The 22994-nt window shown below is 42.1% G+C and overlaps 1 protein-coding gene across 1 annotated transcript; it reads right to left on the bottom strand.

The window, feature by feature from the left end:
- Positions 1-18405, bottom strand: ngs (notochord granular surface; the record flags this gene model as incomplete). Its single annotated transcript, XM_084330546.1, has 11 exons — positions 1-94; positions 1970-2272; positions 2832-2956; positions 5982-6092; positions 7213-7323; positions 9035-9169; positions 10727-10822; positions 11735-11854; positions 12922-13071; positions 14063-14216; positions 18221-18405. The coding sequence occupies 11 exons, from the start codon at positions 18403-18405 to the stop codon at positions 1-3; spliced, it is 1584 nt and encodes a 527-aa protein (XP_084186672.1).
- Between the last annotated feature and the right edge of the window lie 4589 nt (positions 18406-22994).

Below are 22994 nucleotides of genomic sequence, written 5' to 3'. Positions count from 1 at the left end.
CTAGTCCTCGTCTGTGTCGTTGGCTGCTCCAGAGATGGTGATAGTGCGCTCCTGTGTGTCACTCTCGTAACTGTCCTCGTCTGTCTTAACTGTTCTGGGAGGAAAGGAACGACAGGAGGGGGGACACGAGATTAAGAAGAAAGTGTGTTATGTTGTTATTTTTCAGACAGCCTGCTCCTGTACCAAGTACCTTTATCTATAAAATAATGTAAGCTCACTTTTAAGATGCTAAAATAAGGCGTCTTAATGAGCCTGGTTAAAGGAACATGCCAACTTTTTGGGAAATTTGCTTATTTGCCATCTACCCTCGAGTTAGACAAGCAGATCTGTATTTGGAGTGTACAATGGGGGAAATAAGTATTGAACACATCAGTATTTTGTCCCGTAAATATATTTCCAATGTGGCCATTCAAGTGAAATTTTGACCAGACTTTGGTATTAACTCAGGGAATCCAGACAAAAAATCTAAACATTAAAGTCCATACATAAATAAAGTTATGTGTAATAAAGTGGAATGACATAGGAAAAAGGTATTGAACACACTAACTGAAATTAATTCAATACTTAGTAGAGAAGCCTTTGTTTGTAATGACAGCTCCAAGGATGCTTTCTGTATGATGTAACTAATCACCCGCAGTATTCAGGTGTGATTTTTTCCAATTTTTTTTTCTTCTTCATAGTCCACTAATAGTCGACTATCGGCTAATTTCGACCATTCATAGTCGACTATCCAAACCTTAGTCAGGGACAGCCCTACTGGGGTGTACTGCTTTTTTTTATATATATATATATATATATTTTGTATCCTCTTTTTTTCTCCGCCCGATTTTCTATTTTTCTCCCCATCCCAATTTTTTGTCGTTATGCCAATTCCCCCCCTCCCCTACCTGGTTGTTGTGCGCATGTTCCCCCTACTGGTCGGTACAAGGGAACCCTGAAGTCCACCACATGCTTCCTTCGACACATGTGGAGACAGCCAGTGACTCTTTTTTCACCTGGCAGCGAGGACTCTCATTGGTGAAGCGTAACGCGTGGGAGGTCACGCTGCCTTCACCATTTCCTGCCTTTCGCTGAGCAGGCGCCCAGACCTGACCTGTCCACAATGCCAGATTACCGCCCACGGCTTCCCTCCCCCTAACCCAGCCAAACGAGTTAGTATGACGACCGGCCCAAGCCGCAGGGCAATGCTGACTCCGGGAGTCGAGACCACAGCCTCTTGCATTGGTGACGAGCGCAATCTCCGCTACGCCACCCGACCGCCCATGTGTACTGCTTTTTCTTAGTGTGTCCAATACTTTTTTTCCTGTTTCATTCCACTTTATTACACATAACTTTATTTACATATGGACTTTAATGTTTAGATTTCTTGTCTGGATTTCTTGAGTTAATACAAACGTCTAGTGCAAATTTCGCTTGAATACACTCATTGGAAATACATTTACTGAACAAAATGTTGATGTGTTCAATACTTATTTCCCCCATTGTATTTCGTGACTGTTGGGAACTAGGCTACACGGGCACACCTACTTCCAGTGAATGATGCTAAGCTAGGCTAACGGAGCGGCTGTTCCCTAAAGCCTAATGCATGCACAGAGAAGAAAAGCGTATGTATCCGCTTGTCTAACTCTCCAGGGTAGATGGCAAATAAGCAAATTTCCCCCAAAAGTTGGCGTGTTCCTTTATGTAACATTTCAGTTAAGATTTCATACTGCCGCACTACCAAACGGTTAACGCTTTCACTGCGACAACACACAGAATGTTAACCCTTTCACTGCCACACAAGAGCAGGTTAACCCTTTCACTGCCACACGACAGAAGGTTAACCCTTTACTATCACACTACCGACGGTTACCCGTCGGCCGTCGGTAGTGTGATAGTAAAGGGTTAACCTTCTGTCGTGTGGCAGTGAAAGGGTTACGATGTCATACTGCTCTGACTACAGTATATGATGAGTCCAGTCTTCCTCTACCTGATGAGCACAGTCTTCCTCTCGGTCATCTCCGTTGCCTGCTCCTCCTCCACGATGATGTCGGTCTGGCTCTCTGCTGAATGCAGCTCCGCTGGCTTATGGGCAGCATCTCCCAGTGGCTTCCCGTCTCCGTGAGCAGTAGAGGGGGTGGCGCCCAGGCCCCCCAGGCCCCCAGGAGGAGCTGAGGCGGAGGTGGCACCACCGGTGCTGGCCCAGAGAGCAGTGGTGCTGGAAGCTCCTCCCATCAGAGACATGTTGCCGCACATGCCGCTCAGGCGGATGTCCTCCCCCTCGATCAACTTCCTGCCGGGCCAGACATGTACGGAAGCAGATTGTTAGGAGCTGGCTTGGCAAGGTTACTTTTAAATCAGGTAATGAATGAATGAATGAAAGATTTTTATTTTCGAACAAGTATAAAGACAAAAACATATCTGTTAATTTGACATAATACAAAAAATAAAAAAAGACAACAAAAAGAGAAACAGATAAACAAATCATAGTTTACCCTGTTTGAAAAAGGAGTAGGAAGAAGTATACACTTTTTAAAATTCCTACCCCTTTTCAACTATCACAAATTATAATTTAATCTATTAATTATATGTATAAACTCATATATCTCTATACAATCCAATACAGTTATATATAAATACATTTATATAAATATACCTATAAATATGTAATATATATACTAAATAAATACCATATGATATACATAATTTCTTCTATTTTTAATCAGTTATTCGATACAGATTGAACATTTTAATTTTTTTGTCTCAACATATTTCAATACTAAGGTAGTATTGATTTGATGCAATCGATTTTTGTGATGGCATTGATTTACAATACCCAGTAGTACACCTACCTGTAGGTGGTGATCTCGATCTCCAGGGCCATCTTGACGTTGAGCAGGGCCTGGTATTCCCTCATCAGCAGAGCGATCTTCCCCTTGGTCACCTGGATGTCCAGCTTCATTGCCTCGATGCGCTCCTGTAAGAGTAGAGGGGAATAGAATTGAAATAGAAAAAGTAGAATAGCTATATTTTTCTCTGGGAGATTCAAGCCACACAGGAAAATCCAAAATGTATATTTCATTAGAATTGCTGATGTGAGGGGGCGCCCGAGTAGCGCACTGCATACAGCACTACGGTGCTACACGGCTGACCCGGGTTCGACTCCCGGACCCGGTGATCCTTGCATAATGTCTTCCCCAATCTATCTCCCATTCCTCCTCTCTCTCTCTCTCTCTCTCTCTCTCTCTCTCTCTCTCTCTACCGGACTGCTCGGTAGCAAAAATCAATAAAAAACCTACAAAAACATAAATTAAATAAATAATTGCTGGTGCGTTTGCTTTATTCCATGAGACACTTGAATGGCCTGAGGGCAGGCCTGGACTGGCCATCGGGAGCACCGTGAGTTTTCCCGGTGGCCTGGCCTGCACAGATAAAAAAATATAATAATTATATAAAAAGAAAAAAAAAATTATTTTATTATAATTATTATTTTTTTTGCCAGGCCATTGTTTCTAGTTGTAGCGGTGCGATAGTTAGATAACCTAGGTGGGTGGGGAACAACCAGGATTTCACTGTCTGCGACAGAGTTGGAGAACTATCTGACTCTCTCCCTCTCGCGGATCACACGCACACAAATGGAGCTGTGCTGCCGCTTGTGATTGGTGGAGGCGGGACCAGGCGATACAACTGATTGACAGCGGAGGCGGCAAATGGAATGGCAGATGGCACTCAGATGCAGAATAACAGCCAGGCAGTAGTGAGGGACTTGGGAGAGATACAGTAGAGCGAAAGTCAATTAACGTTGATGTCAAGATGGACAGTGGAAGAAAGCGAAAGGGTGGAGGAGAGAGGGATAAAACAAAGAAAAAGAAAGGCCCTTACAGGAGATGCTGCTAAATCCTGCAACATTTATCAATGTTTTCTTGCACCAAGGTCAAGGAACCAGCAGGTTAGTCAGTGATAAAAATAAACATGTGGATGTTAGCGAGCTAATGTTACCATGCAATGCATCATCTCCCCTGTCAAAAGCCCAATGTTAAATCTGCCAAGAAAATAAATAATTTAACCCTTGTGTCTGAAAACTAAAGTGTTATACTCTTACCATAATAGGGGACCAAATTGGAAAAACGCCATTAAAAAAATTTATATGTTGAAATAATTTCCCACTTTCTTTTCCATAAATATTTTATTCAACTTCAGATTAAAAATGAAATACTCCCACTTTTCTGAAAGGAGTTGTTAAATCTGACATTACAAAAAACAATATGTGGTGGTTATGATCGGGGCTGAAGTTGAATAAACAATTTATGAAAGAGAAAGTAAAAAATAATCCAAGATAATTCAAAGATTATCCTTTGCCACATATATTGGCTACAAACATAATCACTGCAAAGTTATCAAAAAAATAAGAATCTGATCAGACACAAGGGTTAAGTTGTTGTTCCCTTTCTAATTCCCTCAAAAACATCTAGTCTAGTCATGTCATGTGATCAATATTATTTGACAATTGATGCTTTTTGTTGGAAATTTCAGTCAGTGAGATCATACTTTGAGCTAATTTTATAGTTAAAATGATTGAGACAACGCAATCTTCTGTCTTCGTTGTGCATGCATGCGTGTGCTCACCACACGCGATACATGTGTCACTATTCTGGCAGTGGCTACTGTTATTATAGTATTGTAATGAAAGGTCTGTTATTTAATGTTTGTGTAAAGGGCTATTTTAACTGTTGATGGGTAGTGCATCAGTAAAGTGGTATTGTGCTCTTGCTCTGTTTGAATAGGTGGAGAGAGTGGTTAACTGTGTTATAATAGTAAATAGAAAAATATGTTGTGCTCTTGCTTTTTTCTTTTTGAAGGTGGAGAGAGTAGCATTGCTAGTGCCACAACAGTTTTATTTGAGGTGCATAACAGTACATTGTACTAAGCAATTGTTGACTCATTAGTTTGTGATTCACATGCACTAAAATTCACCAGAATGCAGGAAATTAAGTCTTTGTAACAAAAAATTTCCTGGTGGGGGACCCCCAGACCCCCCGCTTAAAAAGTGGCCTGACTGGGGCTATATTTCGCGCTATATCTCCCGGTATGAATTATTTCCCCAGTCCAGCCCTGCCTGAGGGAATGTAAATCTATATGCTGTCAATCGAGAGATTTTTCTAATAGTAATCAGACATATAAATGTGGGTATATTCACTTTATGTCATATTCTTGAAGAGCTTGACGTGTAGATGTACAGAAAAGAACGAAACTCTTGTGTAACTGTTTAGTGTTAGTCTTTGTATTGAGAGTTCAGTAAATCCACCAGAGAATGAAAATGTCTCTGTCTCTGTGGTGGAGGGGCCATCTGTTTCATCAAACCTTTATTTAACCAGAAAATAAAAACCCATTGAGACCGAGGTCTCTTTTTCAAGGGTGATCTGGCCAAGAAGGCAAGCACGAATTATGACAAGACATACATAACAAGACACAATACACACACAGTAGACTACCATACAACCGATATTTAAAATTAATTCAGTTTAACAAAATACAAGCACAATAAAACGATAGCAATCAACCCAAATAAAAAATGCAACATCAAAGCAGGAGCAGCAGATGGAAAGGATTTCCGATATGTTTTGTTTAAAACAATACAAGGAGATCGGAGAGGCCAATTTGAGACGTGTCTGGAGGTCATTCCAGGACCAAGGACCAAAATAAAATAGGCTTCTTTTACTTGCCTCAGTCCGCACGGGCGGTATTTTAAAATGCGCATCCAGGTGCTGGATCTGAGGTTGAGCGACTTTTGAATTAATTCAAGCTTGGAACTGATGGAAGTTTTCCAAGAACAGCCTTATATATAAAATAAACATACCAGTGCTGCAACCTGCGTGTAGCCAGTGAAGTCCAACCAATTAGTGAATAGATTGTACAGTGATGCGTCCTACGTTTGTTTACGTTTGGATCACTGATGGGGTTTTAACAGATCTACGAGGTAGAAGTCAGTTCCCCTCCTGTACCTGCAGGTCCACCTCCTTCTTCTTGTATTTCTCCAACGCGTCACGGATCTGCGACTCCAGATAGTCGTTCTTCGTCTTCAGTGTCTCCAACTCACGTTCCTTGTTGAGCATCTAGACACACACACACACATAGACACACACACACACACATAGACACACACATAGACAGACACAGACACACACACACACAGACAGACACACACACATAGACACACACACATACATAGACACACACACACACACAGACACACACACACAGACACACACACACAGACACACACACACACATAGACACACACACACACAGACACACACACACAGACACACACACAGACACAGACACACACATACACACATACACACACACACACACACACACACACACAGACACACACACACAGACAGACACAGACACACACACAGACACACACATAGACAGACACAGACACACACACACACACAGACAGACACACAGACACACACAGACAGACACACAGACACACACACACACCGCGACACTTTACACCTAGCGTCCCAAATCTGAACCATCCTCAAGTTCTTTAATAGTTGTCATACAGAAGTACGGAATACTTTCATACAAAATGCTTCTTACTGTTACGCTCCAGAGACTGTGCTAGACAAGATAGTATCAAATAACATAACAGAACAGAACAGAAGAAGAAAAATGAGGTCACAGTGTTCGGTATAGACATATGTACAATGTTCTGAGTTACCATATAATATACAATACACAATACTATGCAGTGTACTAATGTACAGTACTATCTAGTGCAAAGCAGAAATGAATGAATGTGAATCCTGAACTTGAACTTCATGGGTTTGTGATAGATTATTAGTTACTGGGTATTTCAAAGTACCTCATATTTGGTACCATTCTGAAGGTAACAACTAGGGCTTTCCAATGATATAAAATATGTGTATGATTATCATCATTATTATTGTTATTATTCTTCATATGTAGTTGAACTTGAACTTGAAGAAACTAAATAATTTTCAAGCACTTTACTTACTTGGGATAAGAATAATTTGAGTGTATGATATTTAGCCAATCTTGTGGGCAATATAGAACAGTTGACAGATTATAAATATCATCTATTGTTCAAAAGTTATGAATGAAACTAAATATCAGGAAAGACAATGTGATTAATGACAATGACCCGTGTTACTACTTATGTCCGGCAGGTCAAGGAGAATCGTGAATGATACTCACTTCCTTCTTATAACCCGTCACTTCCTCTCGGACGCTCCGGACGCCGTGGACGTGTTTGGTCGATGCCACGTTCAGGTCCTGGAACTTGGTCTTGTACCAGCTGTCCATCTCCTGGGTAACCACCCGCACACAACAACAACACACGTTGTGGTAAAACTGTAACTGTATAACCAATGCTCAATGAATAATGATTGAACAATGAACAATAACAGGCCATCAACACACCCACAGCACACACACTCACTTTAAATAAACAACACACTGTAGCACCCACTTTACCACACTCTACACTTTTACACTTTACACTTTATATTTATATTATTGGTAAGGGAATTGCACATCTCTCATTCCTTATCCCTTATTCCTTATTGCACCTCACCACCACAAGGTGGCACCACAAGCTAAGCTATACCTCACCATTTTTGTACCAGATGTACATACTGTATAGAGGTATACTTGTTTTTACTTGACTTCTTGACTTTCTATTTTATACTTATTATACTTATTTATACTATCTTGTTATTATCTAGCACACTCTCAGGAGCAAAACAGAAAGAAACATTTCATGCAAAGTATTCTGTATTTCTGTATGACAAATAATAAAGAAACTTGAACTTGAACTAATATAGTGTACTTATATTAGGCGTAGATTAAAGAGGGGTTGCAGGGGGACATGTCCCCCTCAATATTGAGAAGAGGTGAATTTATTTTTTGACGGTCAAGATTTGTTGTTGATATGTACACATGATTCACGTTTGATATGTTTTGAATGTGCAGAAACGATACAGGAGAATAAATATTTGAAAGCAATTATATTCCATTATATTTGTGTCAGCGGGTACCTGAATGTTGTCTTTTCCTTTAAATAGATAAAGACATTTCCACCATAAATTGGAATGTGTGAATGTGAGGCATAAGTTGTAAAGTGCTAGGGTAGCTACGTGGTGCAGTGGGCAAGGCGCTCACCATGAATACTGGAGACTGGGCTCGAACAGGTACGCCTCCCTGTTCGAGCCCAGCGCTCCACATTGCTTTCAGTTTAGCTGGTCGTCCGCACTAATACACATTGGCAGTATTAGGGGGAGGGAAACTGATGGGTGGGGATCGGGCGTTGTGGACAGCGACTCCTACAGGTCGGTTGGTGCGCCTGCGCAGTAGAATCAGGAAGCGACGGGGGCGGGGCCCCTCCAAAGCCCAGACCCCTGACGCTAAAAGATTGAGCCGCGCAGGTGGAAAGATGCGACTGCTGTTACCTCGAGTATCGGACGGGACTCGTGCTATGTATGACTTAGTCCACATTGCAGCCGGCTTGTGGGAGGCAAGAAACAACGTTCAAAGACAGGGGAGGGTTGAATTGGATGGGAGAAAAATAGAAAATGGGAGAAAAAAGTGGATAAAAAAAAAAGTTTTAAAGTGCTTTGGATAAAAGCTGTTCTATACAGTAAATGGCAGTCCATATACTGTAAATACAGTCAGTCCATATACTGTAAATGCAGTCCATATATACTGTAAATGCAGTCCATATATACTGTAAATGCAGTCCATATACTGTAAATGGAGTCCATATACTGTAAATACAGTCAGTCCATATACGGTAAATGCAGTCCATATATACTGTAAATACAGTCAGTCCATATATACTGTAAATACAGTCCATATATACTGTAAATGCAGTCAGTCCATATATACTGTAAATACAGTCCATATACTGTAAATGCAGTCCATATATACTGTAAATGCAGTCCATATACTGTAAATGCAGTCCATATATACTGTAAATGCAGTCAGTCCATATACTGTAAATGCAGTCCATTCCACGCACCTGTAGGTTCTTGGCGGCGATGCTGTCATACTGAGACTGGATCTGCTTGAGGGCGTCGGAGAGGTCGGGTAGGGCGAAAGAAACGTCCACCCTGGACACTGTCGAGTAGATCTGCTGCATCAGTTCCTCGATTTCCTGTCAGGACGTGTCAAAGGTCAAAATAGTTGCGGAATCAGACGTGCGCAGTATTAGTTGCCACATTTCTTCATTTGCAGAGAATTGTTTTCCTGTACACAGTATAGGGTTCTGGTTTATAATATCCGACCAGCGTTCACCATCTTATATAATATAATAATAACATAAGAGGGCTTAGGGGGCGGCTACGTGGCGTAGTGGGCAAGGCGCTCGCCACGAATGACGGAGACGCTGGGCTTGCCTGTTCGAGCCCAGCGCTCCACATTGCTTTCAGTTTAGCTGGTCGTTCATACTAATACACATTGGCCGTATTAGGGGGTGGGAAACTGATGGGTGGGGATCGGGCGTTGTGGACAGCGACTCCTACAGGTCGGTTGGTGCGCCTGCGCAGTAGAATCAGGAAGTGTCGGGGGCAGCGTGAGCCTCACACGCGTTACTCCTCGCCACTGAGAGATCGAGCTGCGCAGGTGAAAAGATGCGACTGCTGTTACCTCAAGTACCGGAGGGGACTTGTGCTATGTATGACTTAGTCCACATTGCAGCCGGCTTGTGGGAGGCAAGAAACAGCGTTCGTGACAGGGGAGGGTTGAATTGGATGATACGAAATTGGGATGGGAGAAAATATAGAAAGAAAATGGGAGAAAAAGTGGATAAAAAAAAAACATAAGAGGGCTTAGATTAGATAAGATAATAAGATAAGATATTCATTTATTGATCCCCTTGGGGAAATTCAGGCTGAATGAATGAATGAATGAATGAATGAATGAATGAATGAATGAATGAATGAATGAATGAATGAATGAAAACTTTATTTAACAGATTGCAGAATGGGTACAATACAGTACGGCTCAATACACACAATTGTTAAGGGGATGCAGACCAGAGAAAGACTTTTGTCTTGTTTACATCAGGGAGGGTCCCCCATTTTCAATTCATAGTGAGGGGAGGTACAGGTAATAAAAAAGCAGTGTAAACAATATAACAAATCAATATAATTAACTCTGGACATGTGCATATGGGCAACACGGTGCGAGATGAGGGTATGTATATGTATGCCCTCTCAGTTATATTTGCCCTACAATAAATAGTTACAATATATAATCTAATAATCCAATAATCTAAATCTAAAAAAAACAAAATGCTAAAAAAAAATCAATTCTCTTATTCTGAAACGCCACATTCAACTTTGATACGGTTAACGCAATGAACATATTTTAGTCAACCGCCAAAGTATAACGTTCCTTTCTGTCGACGTCTAAACCTTTTGACCTGAAGTCACTCCAAAATGACTCGACCCTCGACCCTTATTCTCTGTATTTACACACACCGTTTTCCATGCGGTCTTCACACTCTGCTGCTAATTGCTCCCCTTGTACTCGTAGTCATTGGCTACCCATCTAGTACGTTATCTCAGAGACTCTCAGTCACAAGTCATAATCCTGCCATAACTGTAATTGCCCACTCGCATGCGAAATGGTGACCAGCTATTGACTCACACAAAAGATTATAGATAGACAGACTGACACACACACGCACACACACCAAAATCACAATTACCTCCTTGTGAACCCTCTGCAGGAAGGCCAGCTCAAGCTCCAGGTTTTCCAACTGTTTCTCCAGGACAATACGTGCTGAAGTTGCTCTATCCACATCCTGAAAGACAGGCGACCGTGTTTCATTTGAGCCAACGATTTAATGTTGTATTGTGTTTGAATGGTAGAAGACCAATCCCCCTAACCACATTCTACCCATTACCACTTGGGAAAAAAACATCTGGCTTAAAGAGATAGCTCTGATTTCTTTAACCGTAGTCCTATTTCCTATACTTACCAATGATAATAATAATAATAACTTTATTTGTATAGCACCTTTCATACAGGGAATTGCAGTTCAAAGTGCTTTACATCAATAAGAAATAAGACATAAAATCAGTGTAAAACAAGCAGCAAGAGCAAAGCATAAAGTGGGATCAAATAATGCAGATATATTAATCAAATCATATCAGAACCTCACGTTCCAATAGGCTTCTAGAATTTCTGTAATCTGTTACAAAACATGATGAAGGTCATAGTATGCACCCAGCGGATAGTGGGGCATAAAGATAAAAGTAGAAATAAGTAAAATAATAGCAAGGGTAAAATGAGCAGACATATAAAAATCAGTTTTTCACATTAGGATCGAACATCCCAACAGGCCACCTTGTTTATGGTTTGATTCAGTTTCAGATTCAGATGATGTGGTAGAATCCTCTTTCAGCCCAATCTATGCTGTTCCTCGTGCTAGCTCCCAGCTTGTTAGCCACAAAGCAATGCAATGTCAATGGGTTCAAGCTCCTGTCTGTACAAGCCGACTGAAGCTCACTGAAATGTACTCCACAGTGCAGCTCACAACGTAGATTCCAGTGAACTTCAATCAGCTTGTACAGACAGGAGTCTGTCCCCATTGACTTTGCATTAGTTTGCGGTGGCCAACTAGCCAGAGCTAGTATGAGGAACAGCGTGGCTTGTTCTGAGAAAGGACTTCACATGTCTTCACATTTGTATGTACTGTGTGTCGAGCTCTTACCGGGCGGAACGCCTCGATCTCCAGCTCAGCCTTCCTCCTGGCCTCCAGAGCCTCCTCGTACTTGACCTTCAGCACCTCCAGATGACCAGTCATGGCCTCCCTGCCGGCCAAGGCCAGGTCCTACACAGACCAGGGAACACCAGGGTTAAAAACAACACACAAAACAGTTAAAGGTTGAATCTGTAAATGCCATCATGTTTTGGCCTGATGTGTGTGTTAACATTTAATAACGCTTTATACTGTGGGTTTCTCCAGACCTTTCTTGTGGCCAGCAATAGAAACAACCTCCATTATCCCCACTCAACTGCAACCCACATAAACGGTCGATCGTGAGTTTTATCAAACAGTCGAAACTTTGCACACCTGAGCAAGTTAAGAAGACGGCGGCATGTGGGAGCTCTTTGTAATGGTGATGTAGTCTCATAATAAAAAAAAAAAGGTTTGATAAAATTTTATTTTACATGGAATATAAAACAAAACATGACGGCACATAATACAATAATAGTAATAATAGACATGACTTCACAGGACAATAATAATAACAATAATGACAATAGAATGACGATAGAAATAACAAAAATTATAAATACAGAACCTAAAAATAAAAACAAATGATATTATCACAGACACCACAAAAGACATTTCCTCTCCCACTCCCACCCCCCCCACCCCAGGACCCCCGGACCCCCCAGGACCAACACCCCAACCCCGCTCCGCTGCTAGATAGTGGCCTTAACCTTCTTTGGCCGCTGCGACCCACAGCTCAAGTGATGTAGTCATAATGTATAACCGGATTGTTGTCCGCAGCAGTATGTGCTGCCGGGGTCCATGACGTGACGACGTGTGATGTCATCACTCACCCTCTGTGTGACGTCATCACTCACCCTCTGTGTGACGTAATCACTCACCCTCTGTGTGACCTCATCACTCACCCTCTGCGTGACCTCATCACTCACCCTCTGTGTGACCTCATCACTCACCCTCTGTGTGACCTCATCACTCACCCTCTGTGTGACCTCATCACTCACCCTCTGTGTGACCTCATCACTCACCCTCTGTGTGACGTAATCACTCACCCTCTGTGTGACCTCATCACTCACCCGCGTGACCTCACTCACCCTCTGTGTGACCTCATCACTCACCCTCTGTGTGACCTCACTCACCCTCTGTGTGACATCATCACTCACCCTCTGCGCTCTCATCTGCTCTGCGACCCTGTGGAGCTCCTTGAGCTGGGCCTCGTACAGCAGCCTGAGGCCCGACGGCTTCACGAAGCGGTTCTGAAGGGCCTCGATCTCAGCCTCCAGCAGCTTGTTCTTGGACTCCAGCGAGCGCACCTACAGAGAGAGGGACACGGGGGCAACAAGAACCTATAAGAAGGTCGTAACTGAAGAACATTACTTTTTAATAAGTTGCGTTTGGAAACAGTCGAGTAATGGACAAAAGGAGTAGGGGGTGGGATATCAGAATTATATAATTTGTTTATGGGAGGGACTAAATGTATAGGCATTTCTCTTGGTGTTTATTAGGGCTGACCTCGACTAGTCGAATAGTCGACTAATCGATCGAAAGGAGCCGTAGTCGACTGCCAACCTCTTAGTCGAATGCGAATAAAAAAAAACTCATGTACTACAGTGCGAGACATACTGTAGAATAGACCGTTGATTATAAATAACACACCACATCTTTGGTATTGGTAGAGACGGTGAGGGTGTCTGAGAGACAATCAACAGAGGCAAGAAGTGTATTCAATAGAAAGGATGTGAATGTAACAACGGCTGGTGAACTTGAGAACTGTTAGGACTGTTTTAATAATAAACACAGTATGGACTCTGGGTGCAGTGTGTCATTATGACGGTTTGGACCATGTCATGGACCAATCATGTCTGATTGAATCCTGCCACTCACTACTGTTCATTACTACTACTGTTATTACCATTGTCATTATTATTACTTTACACTTTGTTCTATGTTCTATAACTATTTCTACTTGCCGCCATGACACATGGATATCACCATGGGGATCATTAACCCTTTCACTAGCCACACTACCAACGGTTTAACCCTTTCACTGCGACAATTACAGAAGGTTAACCCTTTCACTACCACACTACCAACGGTTTAACCCTTTCACTGCGACAATTACAGAAGGTTAACCCTTTCACTACCACACTACCAACGGGTTAACCCTTTCACTACCACCCTACATAAAGGTTAACCCTACACTTGACGCTTGACAAAGAGACATTTTATACCAATACCCCCAGAACTGAGTTATTAGGAGACTGTATGAGTTCCAATGGTGGTATGTACCATGTGGTCTCTTACCGTTTCAATGTACACAGCCAGACGGTCGTTGAGGGCCACCATCTCCTGTCTCTCGTTGGTGCGGGTGCTCAGGAAGGCCTGGTTCTCCGCTGCGGCCGCATCAAGGTCCAGTTTGGGCCCGGTGCCGTAACACAGTGCCCCCATACTGGCACTACTAGTGTGGGCACTACAGAATATAGGGGGATATATCCATCATTCATTTACATTCACATTTAGTCATTTAGCTGATGCTTTTATCCAAAGCAACGTACAAGTTCTGTACAACAAGTCAGCAGGAAGAGGGTACAACTCTGCTGGCAGCTAAGGGTCAAAGATTGTTGTCATTAAACAGTGTTGAACTTGAGTGCTACAGTCTTGAATGCATAGTAGTAGACATATTAGCATAGTACTAGTGATATAGGCAAGGTAGATTCCTTAGTAGCAAAGTGCATAATAGTAAAAGACAGTACAAAAGTTAGTCGTTTTTCATTCAATCAATCACTGTTTTGTTGTTGTTGTTGTTGTTGTTGTTGTTGTAAACGTCATGCTTAAAGTAATTGTCAATTAACCCAAAATACCTGTATGATTTCTTGACACTTTTTGGAGTCGGTCCATTTCCAATGAATAGTGGCCTATATACCTTGTGTGTTGTGTGCTCGCAGAAGTTTTCTTTATGTTATTATTACATCCTAATGAGTCCCATTTGAATGACGCTCAGCATGGGGTCAAGCTCCTGACTGTCTGTACAAACTGACTGAGTCTCACTGCAATTTACTTGATGTACACACTGTGGGGTAGATTTCAGCGAGCCTCCGTCAGCTGGCTTGTATACAGACAACTTGACCCCATTGACTTTGCATTGGTTTGTGACTAAAGTACTAGCTGGAGCTATAGTACGAGGAACAGCATGGATTGTGCTGAGAAAGGACCATGAACTATCCCTTTAAGGAGAGACTATTATTATTATTATTATTATTATTATTATTATTATTATTATTATTATTATTATTATTATTATAATGAAGTTTCTTTCTCCCCCCTATCTTTCTCTAGTTTCTCTATCTTTCCCTCTCCCTCCAGGCGCAGTCTGAGGTGATTCGTCCTGTGCGTCGGGTTCGTGTCAAGACAAAGACGACCATTTTAGATAGCCCTATCACCAAGGTCCTTCTTCTCCAAGAGGCTGCCTGAGGCGGTGGTGAAGACCGCCCTCCTACGGTGGGCCCTGTACTAGTGACCTCTGGCACCGAGTTTGGTTGGGCTCCTTGGTTTTTAGTATAGTTGATGGGTGTATCGTAAAAGAAAGAAAGAGAAGACAACATGAGTATTGTTTGATTCACCCCACCTTTCCAAGACACCACCATGGCAAGCTCTGGAGTGAAGTGGATTGTGGATCGACTTGAAGATTTTGTTATTTTGTGACAAGGAATGTCCAGAAGACGGAAAGATGGACTTTTGAAGAAGAATGGCCAGCTATAATGAACACTCACCTGACCAGGTTATTTGTTTAGTAATTGTGTAGACACAATTAGGGGCCGGTGTAAAGGCCATGAGTGTTTTGGTTATTATTATTATTATTATTATTATTATTATTATTATTATTATTATTATTATTATTATTATTATTATTATTATTATTATTATTATTTCAAATAGAAGGATATGATTTATGGGAATGTTATGATTTATCTGTGTAAGAGCCAAAGCTATATATATTTCGGTTATTGTATAAATTATTTATTTAGATAAAGTCATTGAACGTATTTGTCATAAGAGGGCATTTTGGAACCTAGAACCTTCTAGAGCGGTGTGGTGATGTCATAATAGACTTTCTAGAACATAGAACATTCTAGAACCACCGTATGACATCATGATAGAACGTTCTGGAACATTCGTGATGGCACTGTATGATGTCATAACCGAACCTTCTAGAACATTTGGGTCTCTATAGCCACGATTCTCTCTCTGTGTCAGTTGCATCTTCGACCAGACTGGAGGACGGGACCGAAAGGATGGACTCGACAATGAACTGAAGCCAGAAGCCAGCAAGTATACTGGGCAAAACAGAGTCCATTCTCTTCGGTTCAAATAACAAACTCAGCAAGACCGACGGCTTCTCAGTTACAGTGGGTGACAATATTGTCACAAGGAAAGATGAAATTACCTACCTGGGTTCCATCCTAGAGGCTAATCTCTCCTGTGACAAAATGGCATCCAATGTAATAAAAAAAGTCAACCAACGAACTCGATTCTTGTACCGGATCTCCTCTCTGGTAAACAAGAACACCCTGAAGACTCTGGCAGGAGCACTCATTCAGGGGTACTACGACTATGCTTGCACCTCATGGTACCAAAGCACCTCAAAGGCGCTAAAAACAAAATTACAAACATCTCAAAACAAACTGGTCAGACTACTGCTTGACCTTACTCCTAGAACCCACCTCACCCCTGCCCACTTTGACAACCTAGGATGGCTTAGAGTAGACGACAGAGTACAACAACTTGCAATGGGCCTGGTCTACAAGATACACTACACGACCAAGGTACCCATGTACATGTCAAAATACTTCCCAAAGGTCAGTGAATACCACGATCACAACACCAGAGGGAGCTCCACAAATCATGTTAAACCCAGATTCGGCTCAAATAAGGGACTAAACACGTTTCGCAATTATGCCACATCAATGTGGAACGCCCTACCCAAAGCTGTAAAAGAATGTGGATCACTACCCACTTTCAAAACCTCTCTCAAGGGACACCTACGGGAGACTGCAATTCAACACTGGCCCCTGTAAATATCCTAACCCAACCCCCTCCAATGTACAGTCATTTACCTAGTATGGTTTTGTCAATAGTTCAATGTACAATTGTGTTTGTTTGTACAGTGTCTCCTCCCCCCCCCCCCCTCAATGTACAGTGTTACTTGTTTATACAGTGTGCCCCCCGGCCCCCCCCCCCCCCAACCACCTCCAATGTAAATTACCCAGTATGGTTGTCAATATCCCAATGTACCCAACCCCCCCTACCCAACCTCCTCCAATGTACAGTTTCTACGTCAAATGTATATACTCCCTTTTCTTGACTCCTTCTGTATCACAAACAGTACTGTATTTGCAAATCTGGTATGTCATAAATGTATAGATGTAGCAGTACTGACTGACTGTATGTCATGTATGTCATATATGTCTATATGAATTGAAAATGGGGGACCCTGATGGAAACAAGACAAACGTCTTTCTCAGGTCTGCATCCCCTTAACAATTGTATGTATTGAGCCGTACTGTATTGTACCCATTCTGCAATCTGTTAAATAAAGTTTTCATTCATTCATTCATTCACTCACGGCTGGTACACTACGAAGGAATTTTCCTGTGTGGAGTCGGCGGTGATTTTGGAGACTGGGAAAATACAGTTTTCTTACCTTGTAGTATGTGCATGAGTGACAAGAATATTTAGGAAAGTAGATTTAGGACCACTTCTGTAAAGAAAGACTTTGCAAATAAACCATTTGAATATCTTTACTATACACGGAGCGGCTGTGGACATTGCTTTTCTTTAAAAAAAATATCTAACCCTAACTAACCGTACTGTCATGCACTTGTCCTAATAAACTAACCTACACTGTAGCACTCAACACTTTGATGAACTTGCTCAGCTGATAGAGTTGTACCCTTCCTGATGACTTGTCGTAGAACTTGTAAGTCGCTTTGGATAAAAGCATCAGCTAAATGACTAAATGTAAATGTAAAATGTAAATCAACGGACGTACTCACGACGAGTAAGTCATTTGACCAGTGGAGTGGAGCCCCGGCCCGCACAATTATTAATAATAATAATAATAATACTAATAATAATAATACATTTGATTTAACGCTTTTCTACATGCTCAAAGACACTTTACAGTGTAGGATATAAAAAAAAGAACAGCAAAACAAACAAACAAAAATAAACCCAGCTATAGGTCAAAATCACGAGTGAAAAGGTGGGTTTTAGGCTATTATAGAAATAAGATATTATGTGAAATCTATTTTTATGGTGGATTTTCCGTTCAAACATGTGCCCCAACGTCTCGTCTGCTGCTAAAATCTTATTTTTCATTGAAATGTCATGTTGGTTTGCCATGCAATGCCTTGACTCAAAATCACAAACACACTTGACATCTACAGTAGATCGATGACCTACCTGGTCATGCGGGACTTACGCCCCATCATGGTGCCTCCGCTCCGGTTGTAGCTGGCCGAACGATGGCGCACTTCTCTCCGGGTGGGAGACGGGCTGGACACCCGCACCTGGAGCGCAGGTGGGGCGGCGACCAAGCCTTCGAAGTGACGGCGGTAGGAGGACACTCGTTCTGGGCTGCGACTCATGTTGGCGTCCCGTTACCTGCTGTGCAACTTCACTGAAAGCTGGTTCTTATTATCAACTCGTCTGGTCTTAGAGAGTCGAGGGGATCTCTTTATATAGGTTTACCACGACAGGCATCTCCAGCCCCTCCCTCCCATGCATCAGGACAGATTCATCACCACGAGGGCCGCCAGTAAAATAAGGAATGTTGAACCTCCTCACCCATCGAGTGACCGTCTCAGTAAGTATCTATCAAGAATCCGTGAACAATAAAATAAGTTATTAAAATAGATGGTGGAATGAGTCGTAAATAATTAATGATTAAATTCCCTGACCCCTCCAGGCAAGACTTGCGAATAAGTATAGGCCTACAAAATACAATTATATCCTTTTTTAAACGTGTGGTATTTTGCCGTTTTATTTAGCCTGTTGGCTATTTGCTAGACGTGTGTGGGTGTGTGTGTTGATTGATTGATTGATTGATTGATTGATTGATTTAACATTTTATTAACAGATTGCACATTGGAGGGGATTGGGTTTGGACATTTACAGGGGCCAGTTTCGAATTGCAGTCTCCTGTAGGTAGGGGTGCGTTGCTCATGGGACGGGGTTTGCACGCCGTGCAACCGGCTCTGTGAGCACCCACACGCACACGCACATGCACGGATGTGCACACGCGTGCACACAGGAATGCGCTGCACTCGACTGATGCGCCAACTCGCTAAGTACCACCTGGCAACTTTGCATAACAATAGCGCAGGTCGTCAGGTGTGTTCAAGTACGTTCTCAGATACATTCACACAAAACTTGTGAATGAAATGTGTTACATTCCATTCATATAGAGGCAATTAGGCATTGTCTTTAGTCTGTGCGTACGCGAGGGAACATTTATGCGCACATGTGCATGTGGCGTCATTAAAACACAGTGCAACCAGCTTTGAAATCACCAACACACCCCACAGGGAGGACTTTACTGTGACGCTTGCTGACATAGGCTATAGGTATGAGTAATGTTACAGAACCACACGTAGTCCACACCACACAGGTGTCTGCATGCATGATGAAGACGCACATATTGATATACACATGCTCAGATTAACCCCTCTGATACAACACTAAAATTCACACACAACAGTCCTATTTACACATAAACACACGTGTAGCTAAGGGGCTACACGACCCTGACTGTATTTAAAGGATAGGTTAGACCACTACTAAATATTAATTAGCCAGACATTAAATGTACACAAAATGGCGGACACTCTATTAACTGCGAGGGGACAGTGATACAAAGTTGAATAATCACTTTAATGTTAAAGCCAAAACATATTATATATCACAGATCTCCTGTTACTAATATAATGTCAATGCAACAATGTCCGAGGTAAGTATAGTTCCTAAACTACTGGTACCAGACCGTTGGAGCTTTGAATGGAGGGATACGGAGTGAACAGCACGGGGGAAGCAAGAGAAGGATGGAGACGATATTCTCTGGAGTTCCTACTCCAGAGAGCTGCAGACCAACGTGGTATAATCCTGTCGTCGCTGGATAGGGGGTCTCGTACGGACCTGGTTCCTGTATTCCAAACGCCCGATGGCAGGTTTAATAGCTAATATTCCAAACGCCCGATGGCATGGTCACTAGGTTCTAGGTCGCTGGGTTCAGCCCAAAGTCTCTCAACGTTACCTTCTTCTTTGCCCGTCTGCAAATCTATAGAGATTCTTATTTACTTCACTTCGCTCAAACCAAGTCACTCTGCTCTGCCAATGGTGACTCGACAATATTGTCGTTGTATCTAACTAGCCGTCCAGGGCCCTATTCCCCCGTACCTGGTTCAACTAAGTTGATCAAAAGTCCCATTATCCAGATTCAATTAACCCGATGTTTGAATCCGGGATGTTCCTGTTCCTCGAAGGTAGATTCAGTCTCGTTCATTTGAACCAGACTTGAGACTCAGGATAATTGCGCGCGGCCGCCTCAGCTGAAAAGACAGCAGGTGTCGATCGCAGAAATCCTGATCTTCTAACGGCATTGATTGATTGATTGATTTATAACTTTATTAACAGATTGCAGAATGGGTACAATGCAGTACGGCTCAATAGCCTCGCCGACAAGTTAAATGCATAATCTATAGGCTAATTTTAAGTCCCTCATTACCCCAATCAATCAGATTATATTTCTTTAAACGTGCCTGCTGGCAGTAGGCTTATGGAATGAATAATCAAATGTGAGAAATATTTCAGGAAGCGAGCTGGCATTTCTTTGCGGGGCGTGGCCATGGTTCATCCAGCTAACTGAACTTAACCCTGCCCTCGACCAGGTTCAAACTTTCTGATCTGTTACCATGGCGATTTAGAAAATCCAACGTCGGGGAATGGAAATGTCTGGCTTAAGTCAAGCTATGCTGAAAATTATCCGGCTAACTCAGTTAGCCAGGTACGGGGAACGGGGCCCAGCTCTCTATCAGGTTCGCTCTCACACACTATGCCCGGGCATGTCCTCAAACCCCGCGCATGCGCTCACGCTGTCTACAGGTGCATGCGCGTGCGCCTACGGCGTTAAGAATGGAACATATGCAAAGAGGCGAATGATAAATACTGTTAGGTAAATAGACGACGTGAAATATATATCTTATATACATAAACAATATATAAGGTATACAAAATAATAAACATGGACTTTATGTGTTAATCTGGACCTTCAGAACAACACGGATGAACCAATACCGAACAACAAACACATCGAGTCTAACATTATTATAGTAGGCAAATGCAACATTATGGTGACACACAACAGTCCTATTTACACATAAACACACGGATGAACCAATACCGAACAACAAGTCCACGACCAAACACATCGAGTCTAACATTATTATAGTAAACAAATGCAACATTATCGCCACCCACCTGATGGTGAAGATCTGCCCAATTCTCAAAATCTGCATGTCACAGAAGTATAGTCCCTGCAGCAGGCTGCTTCGCCTTCTTTGTAAAACCAAAATTGGTTAGAAGGCTTACTTCTTTGATATTTCGTTTAACTTTCGACATTATCCTGAATACCTGTATTTATTTATTTTAAACGGCGGGTGAAGTTTGATTTCTGCCTGCAGGCTGCAGCGCCGCCACGCTTCGAATGGTAAACGCAAGAATAGCATCTATTACGAGTAGGGTATATCTGCAGTGCCGCAACCCCATAGATTTATGCTATTGTCTAATACGGTGAATTAGTGCGCAAATCATTAATCATCAAATCAAAATACCCTAATTTTATTATTATACACGATGATGACGATACAGAAAATTACAGAAAAATTAGAAATGCATGGCAAAAATAGCATTTATTGTCAGTATTTTAGAGACCCCCCAAAAATTCACAAATCATGTTTTCGGGGGGGCTGATGTCTCATATAGGGGAGCCATGGCTCCCCCAGCTCCCCCATGGTTTGCACCCTGCCTGCCTGTAGGTGCTCTTTGAGAGTGGTTTTGAAAGTGGGTAGTGATTCACATTCCTTTACAGCTGTGGGTAGGGCGTTCCACATTGATGTGGCATAATTGCGAAACGTGGTTAGTCCCTTGTTTGAGCCGAATCTGGTGATTTGTGGAGCTCCCTCTGGTGTTGTGGTCATGGTATTCACTGACCTTTGGGAAGTATTTTGACATGTACATGGGTACCTTAGTGGTGTAGTGTATCTTGCAGGCCCATTGCAAGTTGCTGTACTCTGTCGTCTCTAAGCCATCCTAGGTAGTCAAAGTGGGCAGGGGTGAGGTGGGTTCTAGGAGTAAGGTCAAGTAGTCTGACCAGTTTGTTTTGTGATGTTTGTAATTTTGTTTTTAGCGCCTTTGAGGTGCTTTGGTACCATGAGGTGCAAGCATAGTCGTATAGTACCCTTGAATGAGTGCTCCTGCCAGAGTCTTCAGGGTATTCTTGTTTACCGGAGAGGAGATCCGGTACAAGAATCTAGTTTGTTGGTTGACTTTGAAAAAAAATATTTAGTCAGTATGAAAGTCAAATGTGATCTGAATAGTGAGATATTTTCTATTTTTTCTTTTATTCTTTATTATTATTATTATCATTTGTTCTTGTTTAAACTGTGGATTGTTTGTTTCTTTGTATATGGTATAAATGATAATTTTGTGTAAATTAGGTTGTACGCCGACCATCAAGTAATACTTGTTTAGTTTAGGAATAAGGGGCAGGTAACTATAAGAATTATTCTTCTTCCTGCTCCTTTTGCCCATGGTATGGTATTTAGGATTTTGTATGAAAAACTCTATGATTGTATTGTTTCCATGTGGCAAATAAAACTCTGAATCTGAATATTTTTTTATTACATTGGATGCCATTTTGTCACAGGAAAGATTTGCCTCTAGGATGGAACCCAGGTATGTAATTTCATCTTTCCTTGTGACGATAGACCACTACACTTCCGCATTACATTGAAATCGGGGAGGAGATTGCGGGGGGAGCATATGAATGAATGTTGATGAGAGCCGTGATGTAAGTGGTTGCAGAAACGGCTGTGGGGGTGCTAGAGACATGATCGAATAGACGTTTATGCGCCTCAATCTCCTGAACACGGCGGGACCCATTCCTAATCGATCAGAACTA

This window comes from Notolepis coatsorum (genome assembly GCF_963971535.1).
Source record: "Notolepis coatsorum genome assembly, chromosome: 15".
Classification (NCBI taxonomy): Eukaryota; Metazoa; Chordata; class Actinopteri; order Aulopiformes; family Paralepididae; genus Notolepis; species Notolepis coatsorum.
This window is presented reverse-complemented; position numbering and strand designations above follow the sequence as displayed.